The 15,245-nt window shown below is 38.7% G+C and overlaps 1 protein-coding gene across 2 annotated transcripts in view; it reads right to left on the bottom strand.

The window, feature by feature from the left end:
• The window catches only part of CELF2 (CUGBP Elav-like family member 2), a 548,689-nt gene that overhangs the window by 29,774 nt on the left and 503,670 nt on the right, over positions 1-15,245 (bottom strand). For both annotated transcript variants that reach the window (XM_030469342.1, XM_030469341.1), the window contains one exon: positions 10,024-10,158. In XM_030469342.1, coding sequence (XP_030325202.1) covers positions 10,024-10,158 — 135 coding nt within the window. The remainder of the gene's footprint in view (positions 1-10,023; positions 10,159-15,245) is intronic.

The raw sequence follows: 15,245 nt of genomic DNA, 5'->3' as shown, positions 1-15,245 counted from the left end.
ATGTAGCACCAGCATGCACCAGTTCTGTTTCTTGAGGCAATTTTTGGCAAAGAAGAGGTGAATTTTTCTAGTTTGGGGAGGCTGAATCTCTGATAAACACATTGCCAGTGGTGTGGAAAGAGAAGTAAAAACTTGCTCATTTTCTGGTATCTTGGAGGTGCTGTCTGACATGTCAAAAAAGGAAGATTCCAGTAAGTTTAAGAGCTCTGCTTGTACTTAGATACAATAAAATAAAAGTGACAGATGTACTCCAGGGAAAGAACACCAGAAAAGCAAGAGAGTAGGAAAGAATCAGGGGGAAATGAGAATGACACTATAGAAAGACATATACTAATACCACAGCCTTTCACAAATAAGTCAGTGTCCCTCTACTTCTTCATTACTCACAGGTGAACAATTCCTATGAAAGATTACCCATGTCTTCTCAGGGCACAGAAAAAGAGAAGCACCAGTGAGGAAAAGAGGAAAAGAGAGCAGCACATACTCAACACCAGGTTGTTTCTGTGTAGCTGTTCAAATGCAAAGGGAGGAGAGAGACTGTCCCCATGGCAAACCTTTCAGCAATCCTTTTGGCTGAAGCTGGCTTTTTGAAAACAGCTTTATGTTTTACTAAGTCCTTTGAATATATTCACTTATTAAAAAAACCCAGACAACAAAAAAACAGGGAGGTGAACCAAGTCATTCAAATTCTTTGCAAACTGAGAAGTCAAGGACTTCAAGAACTAACTTTGGCCTCATAAATGCAAACTCTTCAGTTGTGCATGGACCTCTGAGCCCTGTGAGCTTGAGACAAGTGAAAATCAGGGTCACTTATGTTAATCACTTATGTCATTTATATTAAAGCCTAATGTGACACTTTTGATTGCCTTGAAATCACGGTGTCTACACCAAGGACCTTCCACAGCAGTGTAAAGGAGGAGAAAACAAAGCATGCAAAGGCACTGCAGATATGCAGACAAAACTATCCACTGGCTATTTTTGTAGTTTTCTAGTCTTACTTTCTCTAAGTTTCCTCCAAACCTATCTGTCCAACGGAAGGTATTTTAGGAAACAAGGGTTTATTGATTGGAAACGTCTTTGTGAATCTAGGATATTGTGTTTAAAGGTGCATTTTCCTGTGAGATTATGAAGATGGAGAGGGAGTAAAAAGCAAGTGAATAGTCTGAGCCAGTTCCACACTGATACTTCTATTTTGTTGAAAAGTCTTGCTCAGTAAAGACCTTCCACCTCTAGTGTAAACTACAATATATCCTGTTTCAGCACCATGCCTGAAATGTATCTTGTGATCTCCCCAGCAGACCACAACAATAAATCACTTTTAGTTTGGGATGGGAAGTACTTTAAGGAGGGGTTGGGGAAAAGAGTAATAGGCCACACTGGACTGGCATGGGTTATACCTCATGGCTGCCCATTAGATGCTTCTCACTGTAACACAAACTGAAATCAAATCAAATTGAAGCCTCACAATATGAAGAAAACAAAGAATAATTACTGAGCATTTATGATTCTGTTTTACTCAGTAGTACACAGGGCTGTAAACTGTGTTCACTGGAGAACCACTGAGGTCACACGAAAACCAGAGAATTTCACAGATGTGCTCTCATGTTTATCATTGCTATCTCACACAAGGTGCAGCAAGCTATTATTCAGGGACCTGTGCCCCAACACTGAAACAACCACCACTTCAGCATACAACCACTTCTAAAAGACTTTGAAGAGAATTTTTGCTCTAGAATCAATAAGAATCTGCTTGAAGCCAGGATCTCCTGCCTGGAGCTCAGGTTCCTTCACACTGCTCTTCCATACCTGCAACCTCTTGGACTTATTTCCACCACTAAGAAGTGACAGTAAGTGCTAGTAAGCAACAACTAGTAGCAACTCTTCAGTAGAGTTCAAGCCTATAGGTCAAGGCAAGCACTGTTTTTGTTGCAAGAGCACTAATCACAACTGTATATGGCAATTCAAATTCTAGTACATGGGAGAGGATGACCTGATTCACCTTCATTTTCACCTCACAAGTACATCTGTCTTAAAATAAGGTACCTAGTCCTTAGGAGATGTTTGTCTTTCCATTGCTGCAAGATGTGCCTAAAAGATTTCTTTATTTCAGACACTTAGGAGCCCTATCCATGGTATTTTAGAAGAGAGATGAGAAAAACTATTTACTGAGAGTTTGAGTCTGTGGGTAAAGGAGTTATGATTCCAGAATATGCATGAATAGTAATTTCCAAGGAAGAGAGGATTTTTAGTGGATGTGCAGGCACAACCTCATTGTAAGAGCACATCACAAGACAAAGTCATTTCCCTCTATAAACAGCAGAACTCAAGGATTATTTTGTGTCCATGTAAAATTTCTCAGCCAGGTCCTTTGCAGACCATGTGTAAAGTCATATGTAGTTCAATGTGTTCCTGCTTCTTTTTGTTAATACTGCACATTTTTGTTCTGTGAAAAGCAAAGGCAGTTAAGTTTCTTTGGTTTTAAACTCATGCAGCTGTTGATATTTTTGTTTGGCCAATACATAAAACAAACCAATGGTGCCATATTTAAACAACTACCTCTTTTCAGACAATACTGAAACAAATAGGTAGAAGACATTTATAAACTCTAACTCCCAGTATGTTCCACAATTTATCCTACCTTAGGAAAACAGACCACAGGTACCCATGGACATGTACACAATTCAGTACAGTTGAAGGAGCAGTGCTGGCAGCCATAAACCTTAAATAGTTGAAAGCTCATTCAAGTGCATGAGTTTTACTAAGATTTATGTTATTTCCTGAATATTAGGAATTCCAGCATTTTCTGGGCTTAGAACTTCTTGTAAAATATATAGCATATAAGCTCACATATCTACCTGTGTAGCCAAGCTGATAGTATCATGTTTCTTTCATTGAAAACAACCCTGAACAAACTTGAAATAGTACTTCCAACAGAGAGAAAAATAGCTTTTTTACAATCTGGGATTCTTGTGGCTTGAAATAGGCATTAAGAGTGGAGTAGAGAGATACTTTCAAAATAAAATGTATTACAAAGTGTTACTTGTATACTGCAAACAAAGTAAATCCTTAAATGTGCTAGAGCAATGAATTTAATACTTTAGAAGAAGATAATGTAATAATGTTTAAAAAACAAACATGTCTCCTGTTGAATTAGATCCTACTAATCCATGGCTTAGTACTGTACACTGCTTCCTAAAAAAAAAAAACCCAAAAACAAACACCCAAAAAAACAACCTCCAAAAAATTAACCAGCACAATGCTTCATTGAAAACTATGCTGTCCTTCAGCATACAGCTTCAGTATTTATGCAGTTCTGAGGAAAGAGTCAGAGATTCCTGAATTATTAATGTTGATTCTAAAAAAGAGGCAAGGAGCTTTTGCAAAATGTCTCTGCAGCCTCACACCCTCCTTCGGTGACAGGTTCTGCCCACCCTAAGTCCAGTTATTTAGTAACCAAACTTTGTTAAGACCCCTTGGACTGAACTGATGCATACCTCCATCAGCAACCTCCAGATTATCCCTGGCTTGCTTTTCCAAATGAGGAGACCAGGGAGAGACAGGGCTGTCCCAGGGAGGCTCCAGAGGAATTTATCCCCTTTCACCTCTCCTTCTACTGAGCTGAGAGCCTAGGAGAATTTTGGCCACGATTCCTGCTCTTTTTTCTTTAGTAACTTGTGACATTTTGAGACATTATTAAAAAAACAAACATAGGTCAAAAATGTATGCCCAGTTTCCTATTTTTTGGTTCCAACTTGTGTTTGGATGCCTGCTTCTTAAGGGTGACCTTATTATCAGATGGGCTTAGTACCAACATATTTCTCCTAGAAGTAGCATAATCTCTGGGCACTAAGCACAGTCAAAATCAATTCAGGTATTTCAGAACCTAACCACAGGGTTGGAAACTAAACACTACGTGGGTAAGCCCAGCTGACACATCATTCAGAAATATACTTCTTCCATCTCAAATCTCCTTGAACTATGCAGTCAAGTTACAGGCACTGGGTGGTGGGCAAGCTAAGGCAGAATTTTCTTTCATGGCTTCCTTGCAAATAGATACTTTTGAAAAAATTGGTGCTGAGATGAGGATTAAGGCATTGGACTTCTTAGTGCTCAGAGCTTGAAGATAATGGTGCTAATAATGTAACTAGATTTAAACATGAAACAGATTAAACAGAAACATTTGAGATGTGAAAATCATACACTTGAGTTGTTTAAGCATCCATCCAGGGTATGTGTACATTATGTATACTGTATTTATAAACATTTATTTAAGATACGTGTTATATTCATCAACTATATCTTCACTGTAAAAATATTGAACATCATACTAGGGAAGTTTCCTGTGTACTGCAAAGCTAATAAAGCTGATTTTAAATGATTTTATAAAAATGGAATCTGCATTAATTCCACATGAAATGGTATGAAATAATCAATTTGTACGACAGCATGAACAGTGCCATTCTGCATTTAAAACCGATCTTTGTCAACATGAAACATCTATCTCAATTCCCTCTGTATCAAACTGTCAGACCTTCCTACACACCTACTGCGAGGGTTATTTTTGGATCATCCTGGAAGCAAATCACAGCCATCTCAGTGGGTGTACTGGCCTCTAACAAAATGTCACGGTGGCAGCCGTGCACTGCTGATTGGAGAAAAACGTATTGTACCAGAGAGAACAAAAAGAGAATCTACTAACAGTGATTATTTGAACATTCTCCACTGCTTCTCAGCTGAAGCATCTTGTATATTCTATAAAATCTCTAACATCTCAACAATTGTGTTCACAACATGAACACATTCAAATAACAAAGACAATCCTCACGCTATGTTAGGGAATAGAGAAAATAATGAACCAATGATGCTAACTATAGGTTTTAATTTTCTGCTTTTAGCAGGGGGAAGTATGAACTAATTCTTACAGGACAGGCACTTTTAGCAGGATTTTTTTTCTTTTGGGGTTTATTCTACACTTCACAGACTTTCTTTTTTGGGGTTGTTATTCTTCAATGTCAGCATCTGTCTGAAATGAGTAGTTTTAGATTTTTGTGCTTAGGAGTGCTTCTTTTCAACAGAAGAGTGAATGGCTGAATTCTGGAATAATATGGCAAAAGCTGAGCTGGAATTTAAGAGGTCGTTAAAGAAAAATGTCTTACTTTCTACATTGCCAATTTTTTTTTTTTACTGAAGCATGAACAGCCAGCTCAGCTGTGTGAATAAATAACAGTTTAGAGAATCAAATAATCACGAAAATGTTATGGAAAATCAAGGCTCTGAAGTCTGAAACTGAATTAGCTTCTGGTTTAGCAATTCTATCCCCCCACAGCTCAGAAGTTATATTGTGTATGTTTATGCAGATAATTTTGGATTGATAATTAGATGTTTTGTCTCTCTGTTAGCACATAGAAGGGTTTTGCTACTGGCTACTAAAAAAACCCATTCATGCATGAATTTTAAGAAACAAAATTGAAATGAAAGTCCCATAGGCTGTGGAATCTCCATCCTTGGAGATATTCAAACCTTGAATGGACACAGCCTTCACCAGCCTGCTCTGAATGGTCCTGCAGGAACTCGAAGCAGAGACTTTGGGAATTGTCTACCAATCAATGTGATTTAGTGACTCTAATGCTGTGGCATTAAAAATATAAATCCATGCATCAATGGAGAAGGGCAGGATGACAAAGAAAGCTGGTGTCTGAAACTCAACTTCCCTTCTCCTGTGTGGACAAAATATTTTTCTGGTGTGGCTTTTTGCAAACAGATCAGGAGCTTCAGAGCTCCTTGTATCAGGAAATTTTTTACAGTGTTGATTCAACCTTGTGCCTCTCAGGATAGTCAGGATAACCATGATAATCCTTGGGAGAATTAGGGTAGAGGGTCAACTGAGGCAAATTAAACGTCAGAGTTAGAGGCAGATACCCTGTTCATGAGCTTGTATGGCACTCCTTGACATCCACCTCCAGGCCTGCCCACCACCCACTGAATTAACCATAAATCTCTTCGTGCTCTGGAGAAACAGCCTCCCTGCAAGCTCTTTGGCTGTCTATCAATTTGCTGAATGTGTCAAGGACAGTCTCTGGAGGACAGGACAAGGTTCCTGATACTCAGCTGAGATTCATCCTGCCTAAATTGAGAAATTTAGAGTGTTAATACCTACACCTGAGGCAGCTGCTCCAAAATCCCTTCCCAGTTAATGAGAAAAGCAAACTTCCATGGCTTAGCTGTGAGTTGACACCGACAGGCTCAGACAGCCTGGAGTAAGGTGAAGCTACTCCAGCCCAAATCCTTGTGTTATGAAATATACAGGCACCTGCCTTTATAACAGGAAAGTATTCCAAGTGAATGAAGTGAAAAGAAAGTGAAGAATTTATTAACTAAGTAGAGGTGATTAAAGTAAACAAAGGAAACAATTATCATATCAAAATAAAAGATAAGACAAATGATTAAATGAGTCTTCAAAAGCCCTGTGAGAAACTCAAGAAAGACATAATATGCATTTACCTGGATTTTATTCTTTCATTATTTCATTTTCATTTTTGTTCACCACCATCTGATAATTGCAAGAAACAGTTACTTTAACCATGGGCAATTTAAACCATTTTAATTTTTTGCCAGGGCCAAGAGACAAAAGAACCTATTTATTGCCTGAGGGGATTTTTACTAAAATGAAAGTTTAATCTTTCATGTTTTTTTAAGCAAAAGCTTTTAAAAAACCATTTCTAACAATGCTGTAGGGAGAGACTTCCATGGGTATGCAAAATTGAAATTATAAATTTACAATTATAAAAAATTAATAGTTTGGGGGATTGCATTGTCTCTCATCTTTCTGAATGAATATTGTTTCAAGCTTCAGAGAAAGTATTTAGCACATGGAGGAGAATGAGTGTCCTCAGACTCTCTTGCAGTCAAAGCCAGTTAGTAAGAATGGATGAGTGAAAGATCATTGGAATTTATTTTATTGGGAAATGTGTGACTTTATGAAGCTTAAAGAGCAGTTTTGTACAGACTGAAAGGTCACTACTAGATGCTGATTTTTTGGGGTTTTTTTGCTTTTTGAATATATATTGCAACTAGAAGCCAGCAGCAAGACCTGACATCCTCAAATACCAGATGCCCTGCTGGTTCCTCACTTCATGGCTTTCCTGTTGTTCTGTTTGCCAACAAATCAAAGTCAGCCTCACCAACATCCCCTTTGTAAGAGCTCAATGCATTGAAGGTTGCTAAATCTTATCTATGCAAAACTAAGCTGCAAGATGAATTTTAACTGACGAAACCACATTCTTGGGCTCTTATGACATGTGTCTACAAAGGACAGAACAAGAGCTCCTGGTCAAAGATTGATTCAGGAGAGATCTTTAGGAGAGATATTGTTATGTATGGGGAGAAACATGTATATATGTGGCTTCCATGGCTTAAGGCATATTAGAAGTACATGCTCATGTCCATCCTTGTTCTGTGCAGTATTTGGGCTTTAACAGCACCTAGAAAATGATAAAATTTAAGCCTGTAACCTTTCATTCTCCTAAATTTGGGCAGTTTTCTGAACTGAGAAATATTAATTTAATGCATTATCTGGAGAGACACAAACATTTCTTCCTGGGCCTAGTGCAGGCTTTGAAATCAGACAAAATAATTTACACTTATGACACACAACAAGCTGAAGAGTTCTATTAAAAGAAAACTAGGCCAAAAAAATACCCTCAAGGCCTCCAGATATATACACACATTGAAAGGCAGATTTAAACGTTTTCTGCCAACATATTTCAAGTTTTAATGGAAATACTTTGAGCTACTATGAAGAGCTTTATCAAACTAAATTAATTTTCCATAGAGCAGAGAAGAATCACTGAAGATATTCAGGTTTACAAAATATTTAATAGGGTGGAGGACGTGGAATGAGATAAGAAAGGTTAAACTGAAGGACATTTAAGAAGGCTTGATTTTAGGTTGGTTGTGCAACATAAATAGGTCAACGAACCTATTAGATAAAGAATTTCTCTGACATACCAAGTTGTCTAATATTAGAAACACTTGTGTACAGCTACTATCCTTAAGACTTTCAAAAGCAATTGGCATTCTGAAGACACTATTTCAAAAGCTGAATCTCCAGGGGTTTTTTTGAAAGTAACACAATGTGTTAGCTAAAATAATTAATTTCTGGAAAAACCTTGGACCTGCTTGACTATACTACCCTTGGCAATCTTAAGATCTAGTTATCCCAAACCAATCTCCCCAGGCCAACTGAAGTACCTTTCTAACCACTTGCCTCTGCAGACACAGGCATCAGATGAAACTGCATTCCAGGTACTCAAGGAGCCTTGAGACCAGATTAGAAGAGGGATCCAGCCTATCCTGCCAGGCTGGATAGGAAGCCTCTGCTGGAGGGGGAGAAAGAAAATTGTGGACCTTAAGAATTAATCTGAGTCCTGTGTTAACATGGCAAGACAAAGAGCATGACAGAACCATGCTGCACCTGAGGTTCTGCTGCAGAGCAGCAATGATATGGGAAGTTCATTTCCAGCCCTTGAACCACAATGCAGTACATTGAGTTGTCCTGAGAAGTCAGCATGGCTCAGGAAGTGCTGATCACCCTCTGGGAGGACAGACCACCCAAACATCCAACAGCTAAACTGTAGAGATATCAGAGAGCATGGATGAAATGCAACATTTCTGCTTCTATACATAGATGACATTTAGACAAGAGCAGCTCAGCAGAACTGACACTGAGAGGAGCCTTTTGCAAAGGGTTAAGCTCCAGCTCCAGGATGGAGGGAAGAGATTGCTCAGGTGAAAAAAAAAATAGTATCAGAAACCCAAAATGATTTCTACCCAACCTGCTTCTCAGAGATGTAAATGAGTATTGTTTTTAGGTTGAGATGTGGCTCACACCAGACATGGGGAAATGCTGCACAAGCTTTATATTTAGCCAAGCTGCCTTCCATTTAACCTGTCCCCAAGAGAAACAATAAAACTGTAATACAATGGGAAGAGTTGGCCAGCTTTAACACTCAGCTCCACATTCTCTCCCAGTTCTATTGTGCAGTGAAGACTGTTTCCCTTACTACTGAGCTTAAACTGTCTGCCATGGATTACTCTTTCATGAGGAATAAATACACAGTTAAACAAGATTAAACACAAATTTTCTTTAGTGGTGTCTAAAATAATATGAATGTTTTTCAGAACAGCCATAAACACACTTCATGATGCAAATAATTATACCCTGCAGCTTTTATACAAAGATACAGATTCTTGACTCGGCTACCTCACTGTAAATCCAGAGTAACTCCACAGAGTCAACATCTCTCTCTGTGGATTCTGGAGATGCTGGAGTGTTACCAATTTCTCTCTACAGTTTTGCAGACATCAGACATGCATGACTGAAAGTCTACATGGTGGTGATGGAGGCACCAGCACTTCCTATCCTGTCCTTTGTTCCCCAATAAATCTGTCTTCTGCTTATTGTAATGAAGTCAGAATCTGTGTTACTTGTGCATCTGATATCACTTCCATAGCTGTAATCTCAGTTTGGACCAGAAGAAAGTTCAACTTAGGCTACAGCAAGGAAAAGAGAAGAGAAGAAAAGAAAAAGGAAAAGAACTTCAAAAAATTCATGATGGGTGGAGGCAATATGTACATGATGTGCTGGGAGTCCAAGATCTGCTTCTCCAGGAGTAAGAACCACTGTAGTTGATCTTTCTGTAGGATGGGAAGGGTTGGCTCCTCTTCTGAATGATTTCTGGAAAGTGTAATTTAGCTTAAGGTTCCCATGGGATTATGATTTTCAGGTAGAATTTTGTAAGATGGGTTCACTAGGCTTTAATGGCCCCTGCAATGAGCCTGGAAAGGTGACCATGCTCACACTGGACCACTAGAAAAATTACTTATTTGCTTAAAAACAACAGCAACAAAAACATATGCAGCTATTCAAAGGCAAATCAGACATAACATGGAATAACTGGTTTAACTATCATCTTCCCATTTATTCTCATTTTTGTATTTTGAAAGCAAGCATTCTCCTCTTACCAGGACTTGTAAGGGCTCCCAGAGCACCAGTTGTTGTGGAGAGAGGATTTGCATTGGTGGTGGTAGCTGAGGTTTGGGCGGCGGCTGCTGCGGCTGCTAAAGTTGCCAAATTCTGTAGTTGTAAAGCGTTCATGCCTGCATGAAGAAGTAACAGGGTTAGGTAAAAGGCACCATTAAAAAAGCTATTTTCAATGGACATGGAGCTTTGGATATACCTTGCTAAGAGATTAAATTCTTCGTTCCCACAACACCTACAATCTGGGAACCACCTCTTATGGTTCCTGAATAACATCTCTCACTTCTCCACCTTGGAGCTGAGAGGGTAACAGGAAAGGCACCAGTCTATAGTTTAGGAAAATTAAAACTGATTTGTGCTTCTTCTGTAAGGGAAGTGTAGAATTAGAAGTCATTTAAACTCTGTGTGAAGCCCAGGTGCAATACTATTTCCTGACACAACAGGGGGTGTGAAGAAGATAACTATTGTTTAAAACACATTCAGGACAGGGTCATACAATTGGGATGAATACAATTTGTGTCCCGTGTCTCCTCTCTATCTACTAAAGCTACTCTGTGCAGTAACCAATAATTGTGCTGATTTTCTTTGTGATGGTTCATTTCTAAAGCCAGATATGGACTAAGAACATCAAATCAGCCTCAGCCTGATCACAGAGCCATCATTCAGGTAAGGACTTTCAGACCATAAGGTCTAGACTGTGATAGCAAGTCTACTCAAGTCATCTGTCATTTCATTAGTTTGGAAGATGTGGGGGATATATACCAGCATTTCAATGAGGACCTTCAAGAAATTGATGCATTTAAATAGAAAAGGCTTTAACTTAAATGGCGAGTAAAAGAGGACAAACAATAAAGAGATCTGATGTGAAATGGAAAAGAAGATGATTAAGGAACAGGAAATGGCTTTCATTTGACTTAAATTAGAGGGACAGGAACCTTCCAATCCAGAGGCCTTTACAAGTACTTATCTTTTATCTTGGACTAGACAAAGTATTTAGGCACTTACTCTAAGGTGATCTGCTTCAGTAAGAGACTGAAATACAGATACAAGTTAGATGCTAGCATTAACCAGACTGGATCCTTCTGGGATACTCTGATTAGCACACACCTGTCCACAGGGGGGATGTTCAGACTGGTATCTACATGAGAGAGATTGCTTGGATGGCAGTGAGTGCTCATCCTCTTTGTTTTGGACACTTCAGGGAGATCTGTGCATGTTCTGTGAGCCCTCAGTAGAACTGAGAGAGTGTATAAACCCAAAAGATTAAAGAGTTATTGTTATGTTCTTGAAGTCCACACAAAAGGTTAAGTGAAAGGAAGAACATCTTCATCTGAAGGAGAGCCCAAGTGCCTGGAAACTTGTCCAACTTTTTCTGAACTTTAGTTTGTCTAACAAGAGATACTCCTTGTCCCTGCACACTTTGTCAAACAACTTGGAGAAGATGAAAAAAAAAAAGTTAAACATAATACTTAATAAGTATGTTTGAGAAGGAAAAAAATGCAGTAAGGGGAAGGTATTTTCTAGGAACTGAGGAACCCTGCAGTAATGGAAAGTGAGATTATTTTTAAAGGCATATATTAGTACAACCAAAGAGCCCCATAAACAAGTATGACTGTCCCAGCATTAGGAACTCTCAGGTGAATTTTGATATAAGCTTCTACTTGTGAATAAACTCCCAAATTTAAATAAAGCATGTTACAACAGGCAGGTCAGGTCTCTGGTGAGGACACAGCTTGGCTGAGGTTCTAATGCTTGTTCCTCAGACAAATGCCCGCAGTCAGCTCAGATATTGGTGCTTTTGAAAATGTGAAATAATTGCTATATTCAGAGTAACCATTTAGTCGATTCAAGAGCACTATTTTGCAGTCTGGAATCTGCACAATGCACTTAGAGGAATCACCTGTCAAAAACAGCTCTTTCAGTTTTTTTATAGAGGCTAATGATAAAGGTTTTTTGCAAACCCTTGCAAACTGAACTATTTTGCAAAGTGAAATAAAGCTACCCTAGCCACAAGCTAATAATAAACCAGAAAATTAGGTGTAACTACTAAATAATATAATCATGGGTTATTGTTGCAATGGTGCATTGTGGGTCAATCTTCTAAACCAGCTCTCATGTAGTTTAAGTGCTTCAAATGTAAAGATAACTCTGAAATGGCAAAACTGTATCTTAATTACATGGACATTGGATAGATATTGGATACCCAAATGAATGGAATAAAACTGCTTAGAACTTCTCAAATCTTGAACAGTCATCTTCTAAAGCAGGAAATGTTGACTGAATATTTCAAAATCCTTTTATTTTTACTGTAATTCTAAAACCCGGTTTTGGAAGCAGCATCATAATAACTAATAAATTTCTGAAACCAGAGATAATATGGAAATTCATAACTGTTTTCAAATCCTATTTGTGGTTTATCTTGATAAGTTTTCAAAGCACAACTCGGACAAATTCAGAAAGGATAATTTTAAATTTCTCTTTTTTTAGTTACTCAGTTGACCTACATGCTTGCCTCATGTGTAAATTTATCTTTTTAATATTTTTTTTATTAAAAAAATCCTTTTCCTTCGTGAGTAAGATTCTGCTAATTATTTTGAACAGGATTTTAGGTATGGAGAAAACGTAATTTGGGGTCTAGCTCTTTGCAAACAAAACAGAGTGGTTCTCAAAATGAGATACGGAATCCACTTTCATTCTGGATTGATATCTAGCCCTCAGTTTTCATTTACCTTTTTCTTTCCTAAGAAATGTAAGTAATTCAGCAAAGAATATCCAGTGAACATGCTGGTCTTCATTGAGGCCCTATTTAATGCCACAGAGATTTGGGGAAGCAGTGGGTTGCTCTCCACAATGGCAGCATGGTTTTCTATCACCCACTGGTTACTTATTTATCAGATGGATCAGTCATAATCAGCTTATATTTTCTGTGAGGAGGTTTCCACTTTGGACTTTTAAACAGCACGCATGGTAGGATTAAATAATAGCAAAAAAATAAATAAATACAGAATGATACTAAAGGAGAGATGACAAAACAGCTTGCCCTAGCTGAAATCCCATGTGCTTCTGGAAAATGCACGGACTTTTCTCCAAACCTCAGTTTAGAAGTAAATGGATTTAAGCAGTTTAATGCTGCTTATTCTATCACATTTTATGTGCATGGCTTGGCCCAGGCACGCAAGGCTGAAGAAGGTTTTGGAACAGGGAAGATGGAAGCTGGAGGGCAGCAGACACGCACTGTGTGACACTAGGAGAAGTCCAGCAGGCAAGAAAAAGCCAACAGGCAGCAGAACAAACAACTGCTCTCTCTGGGCTCCTGACCCACTGTTACACCCATGTAGATGCAAAACAAACACTATTGTTGCCTCATCCCCCCCCAAAATATTTTTTTTAATGGACATTTCTTGTGGAAGCAGAAGAGGAATCCATCAACTTGAAGAAAGAATTTCAATGCCAAAAAATAGATTAAGATACAAGAGCCATGCAGTGACAAAGCTGTCTCCCCACCCAGTCTGTTTTACTGTAGAGGTGACTAAAAGACACTGGCCACAAACCAGCCCTGCAGATGTTATGGGGTGTCAGCTTCAGAGCCTTCAGGAGAACTGCTTGTCACACACATAAGAGCAGGAAAACAAAGACCCCAAAGAACTGAGCACCTGAATGAGACTATCATCAAGGGCTTGTGGCACGCACTGTCACCCAGCACCATCTAGAGCTGGTTGTGTCAACAGGTTTATCACTTACTATGCATCCTCTTCAGGATCCTCTGTCTTCTCAAACATATAAAAAAACATAACTCCTGTCATCACTATTTCACATTCCCCAGGCATTTTACCATCTCTGCTCCCTCTTTATTGGTTTCTCCTGTCAACTTGTCAAGTGCGTCAGCATCCCACTTGTTAGGACAAACTCAGAGGAGGGAAACCAAATTATCTCAAGTCCCAGACCCAAAAAGCACTTTGCTTTCAAACGGGGATTTTTGGCTCAACTGAACTTCAGCCAAGGTATAGTTCTGTGGGACTAATCTGCTCCCTCATTCTCTCCCCTTTCACACACTGTCTTCACACATTTCACATCCTACAGCTTTTTCCAAACAGTCTCAAATCCCGCAACGGAGCTGGACCGCAAACGAGTAGATTGTTTTATTTGAAAGTGCTGCTCACTCAGCAAATGTACTTGTCTCTGAAGAAATGCAAATTGCTTCAGGCTGAAGAACAGCCTCATAGGCAGAGCTGTGCATAAAAAATGAAAATCCCCCTGTAGGGGAACAAAAACTTCAGGGTAAGGAATAACTCTTGATCTTCCTGATGGAGATGATGTTGGGAATTAAAGGGAAATGATTAAAAAAACAGAATCACAATACAGTTTGATTCCCTTTTTAATAACATGTATTTACCAGTGTGCTTGGCAAATATTCAAGATTGCAAGGAAATTCAACTTTCATTTTGTTATTTGGCAGATTAAAAAAACAATTAAATTATGTACAAAACAGATGCACAGTATGCCTTGCTTGAAACCTAAGATTTAAAAAAAAATATTTATAAGGATAAGGGCATGAAAATTTAATTTAATGTTCACCTTAGGTAATTTTGTGTCTTATTGTTCACTGCAATTACCATAAATCTACATATCAATAAGTGAGAACAGATGTCAGTTGTTACAAGTGCTTGCCAATCAGGCCTGTTAAAAAGTGACAGATGGATGGTGATAGAACATTCTCATAAGGCCTATTAGCACATTCGCAGGAAATTTTTGTAGTGCTGCACAGTCACAGATGCAGTTCTGTGAAAACACAGGGAAATTTGAGAGCACGAGATGTACATTTTACAACTTCCCGTGCTGCCTCCGACACAAACTTTCACAAAATGAAGCAATTTGCCTCATTTCAGTCACCACAGCTTCCCGCCTGTGATAACTGTAAATTCGGAATTACTGGGCATTTGTAGAGGAGGCAACTGAGTCATGAGCTGTTCCTGAAGACTTCCTCATAAGCTCCTGGGTTTCCAAAACCACAACAAAATCATATTAGGAAACAGTTGAGATGTGCTTGCTGAACAACTTCCTAGTAAATGATGACACTGGCTCCATTTTAGTGATAATACATGCATGGAGAATTACAGAGTCAATGGTGATTATCAGTTCCCACTAACTTGGTTCCCTCTTCTGAAATTTTATTCTTCCCCATTATTAGGATTTATTCCTCCTGAAC

Source organism: Calypte anna, chromosome 1, assembly GCF_003957555.1.
Source record: "Calypte anna isolate BGI_N300 chromosome 1, bCalAnn1_v1.p, whole genome shotgun sequence".
Classification (NCBI taxonomy): Eukaryota; Metazoa; Chordata; class Aves; order Apodiformes; family Trochilidae; genus Calypte; species Calypte anna.
The sequence above is the reverse complement of the archived record's forward strand: the minus strand, read 5'-3'. Positions and strand labels throughout refer to the sequence as shown.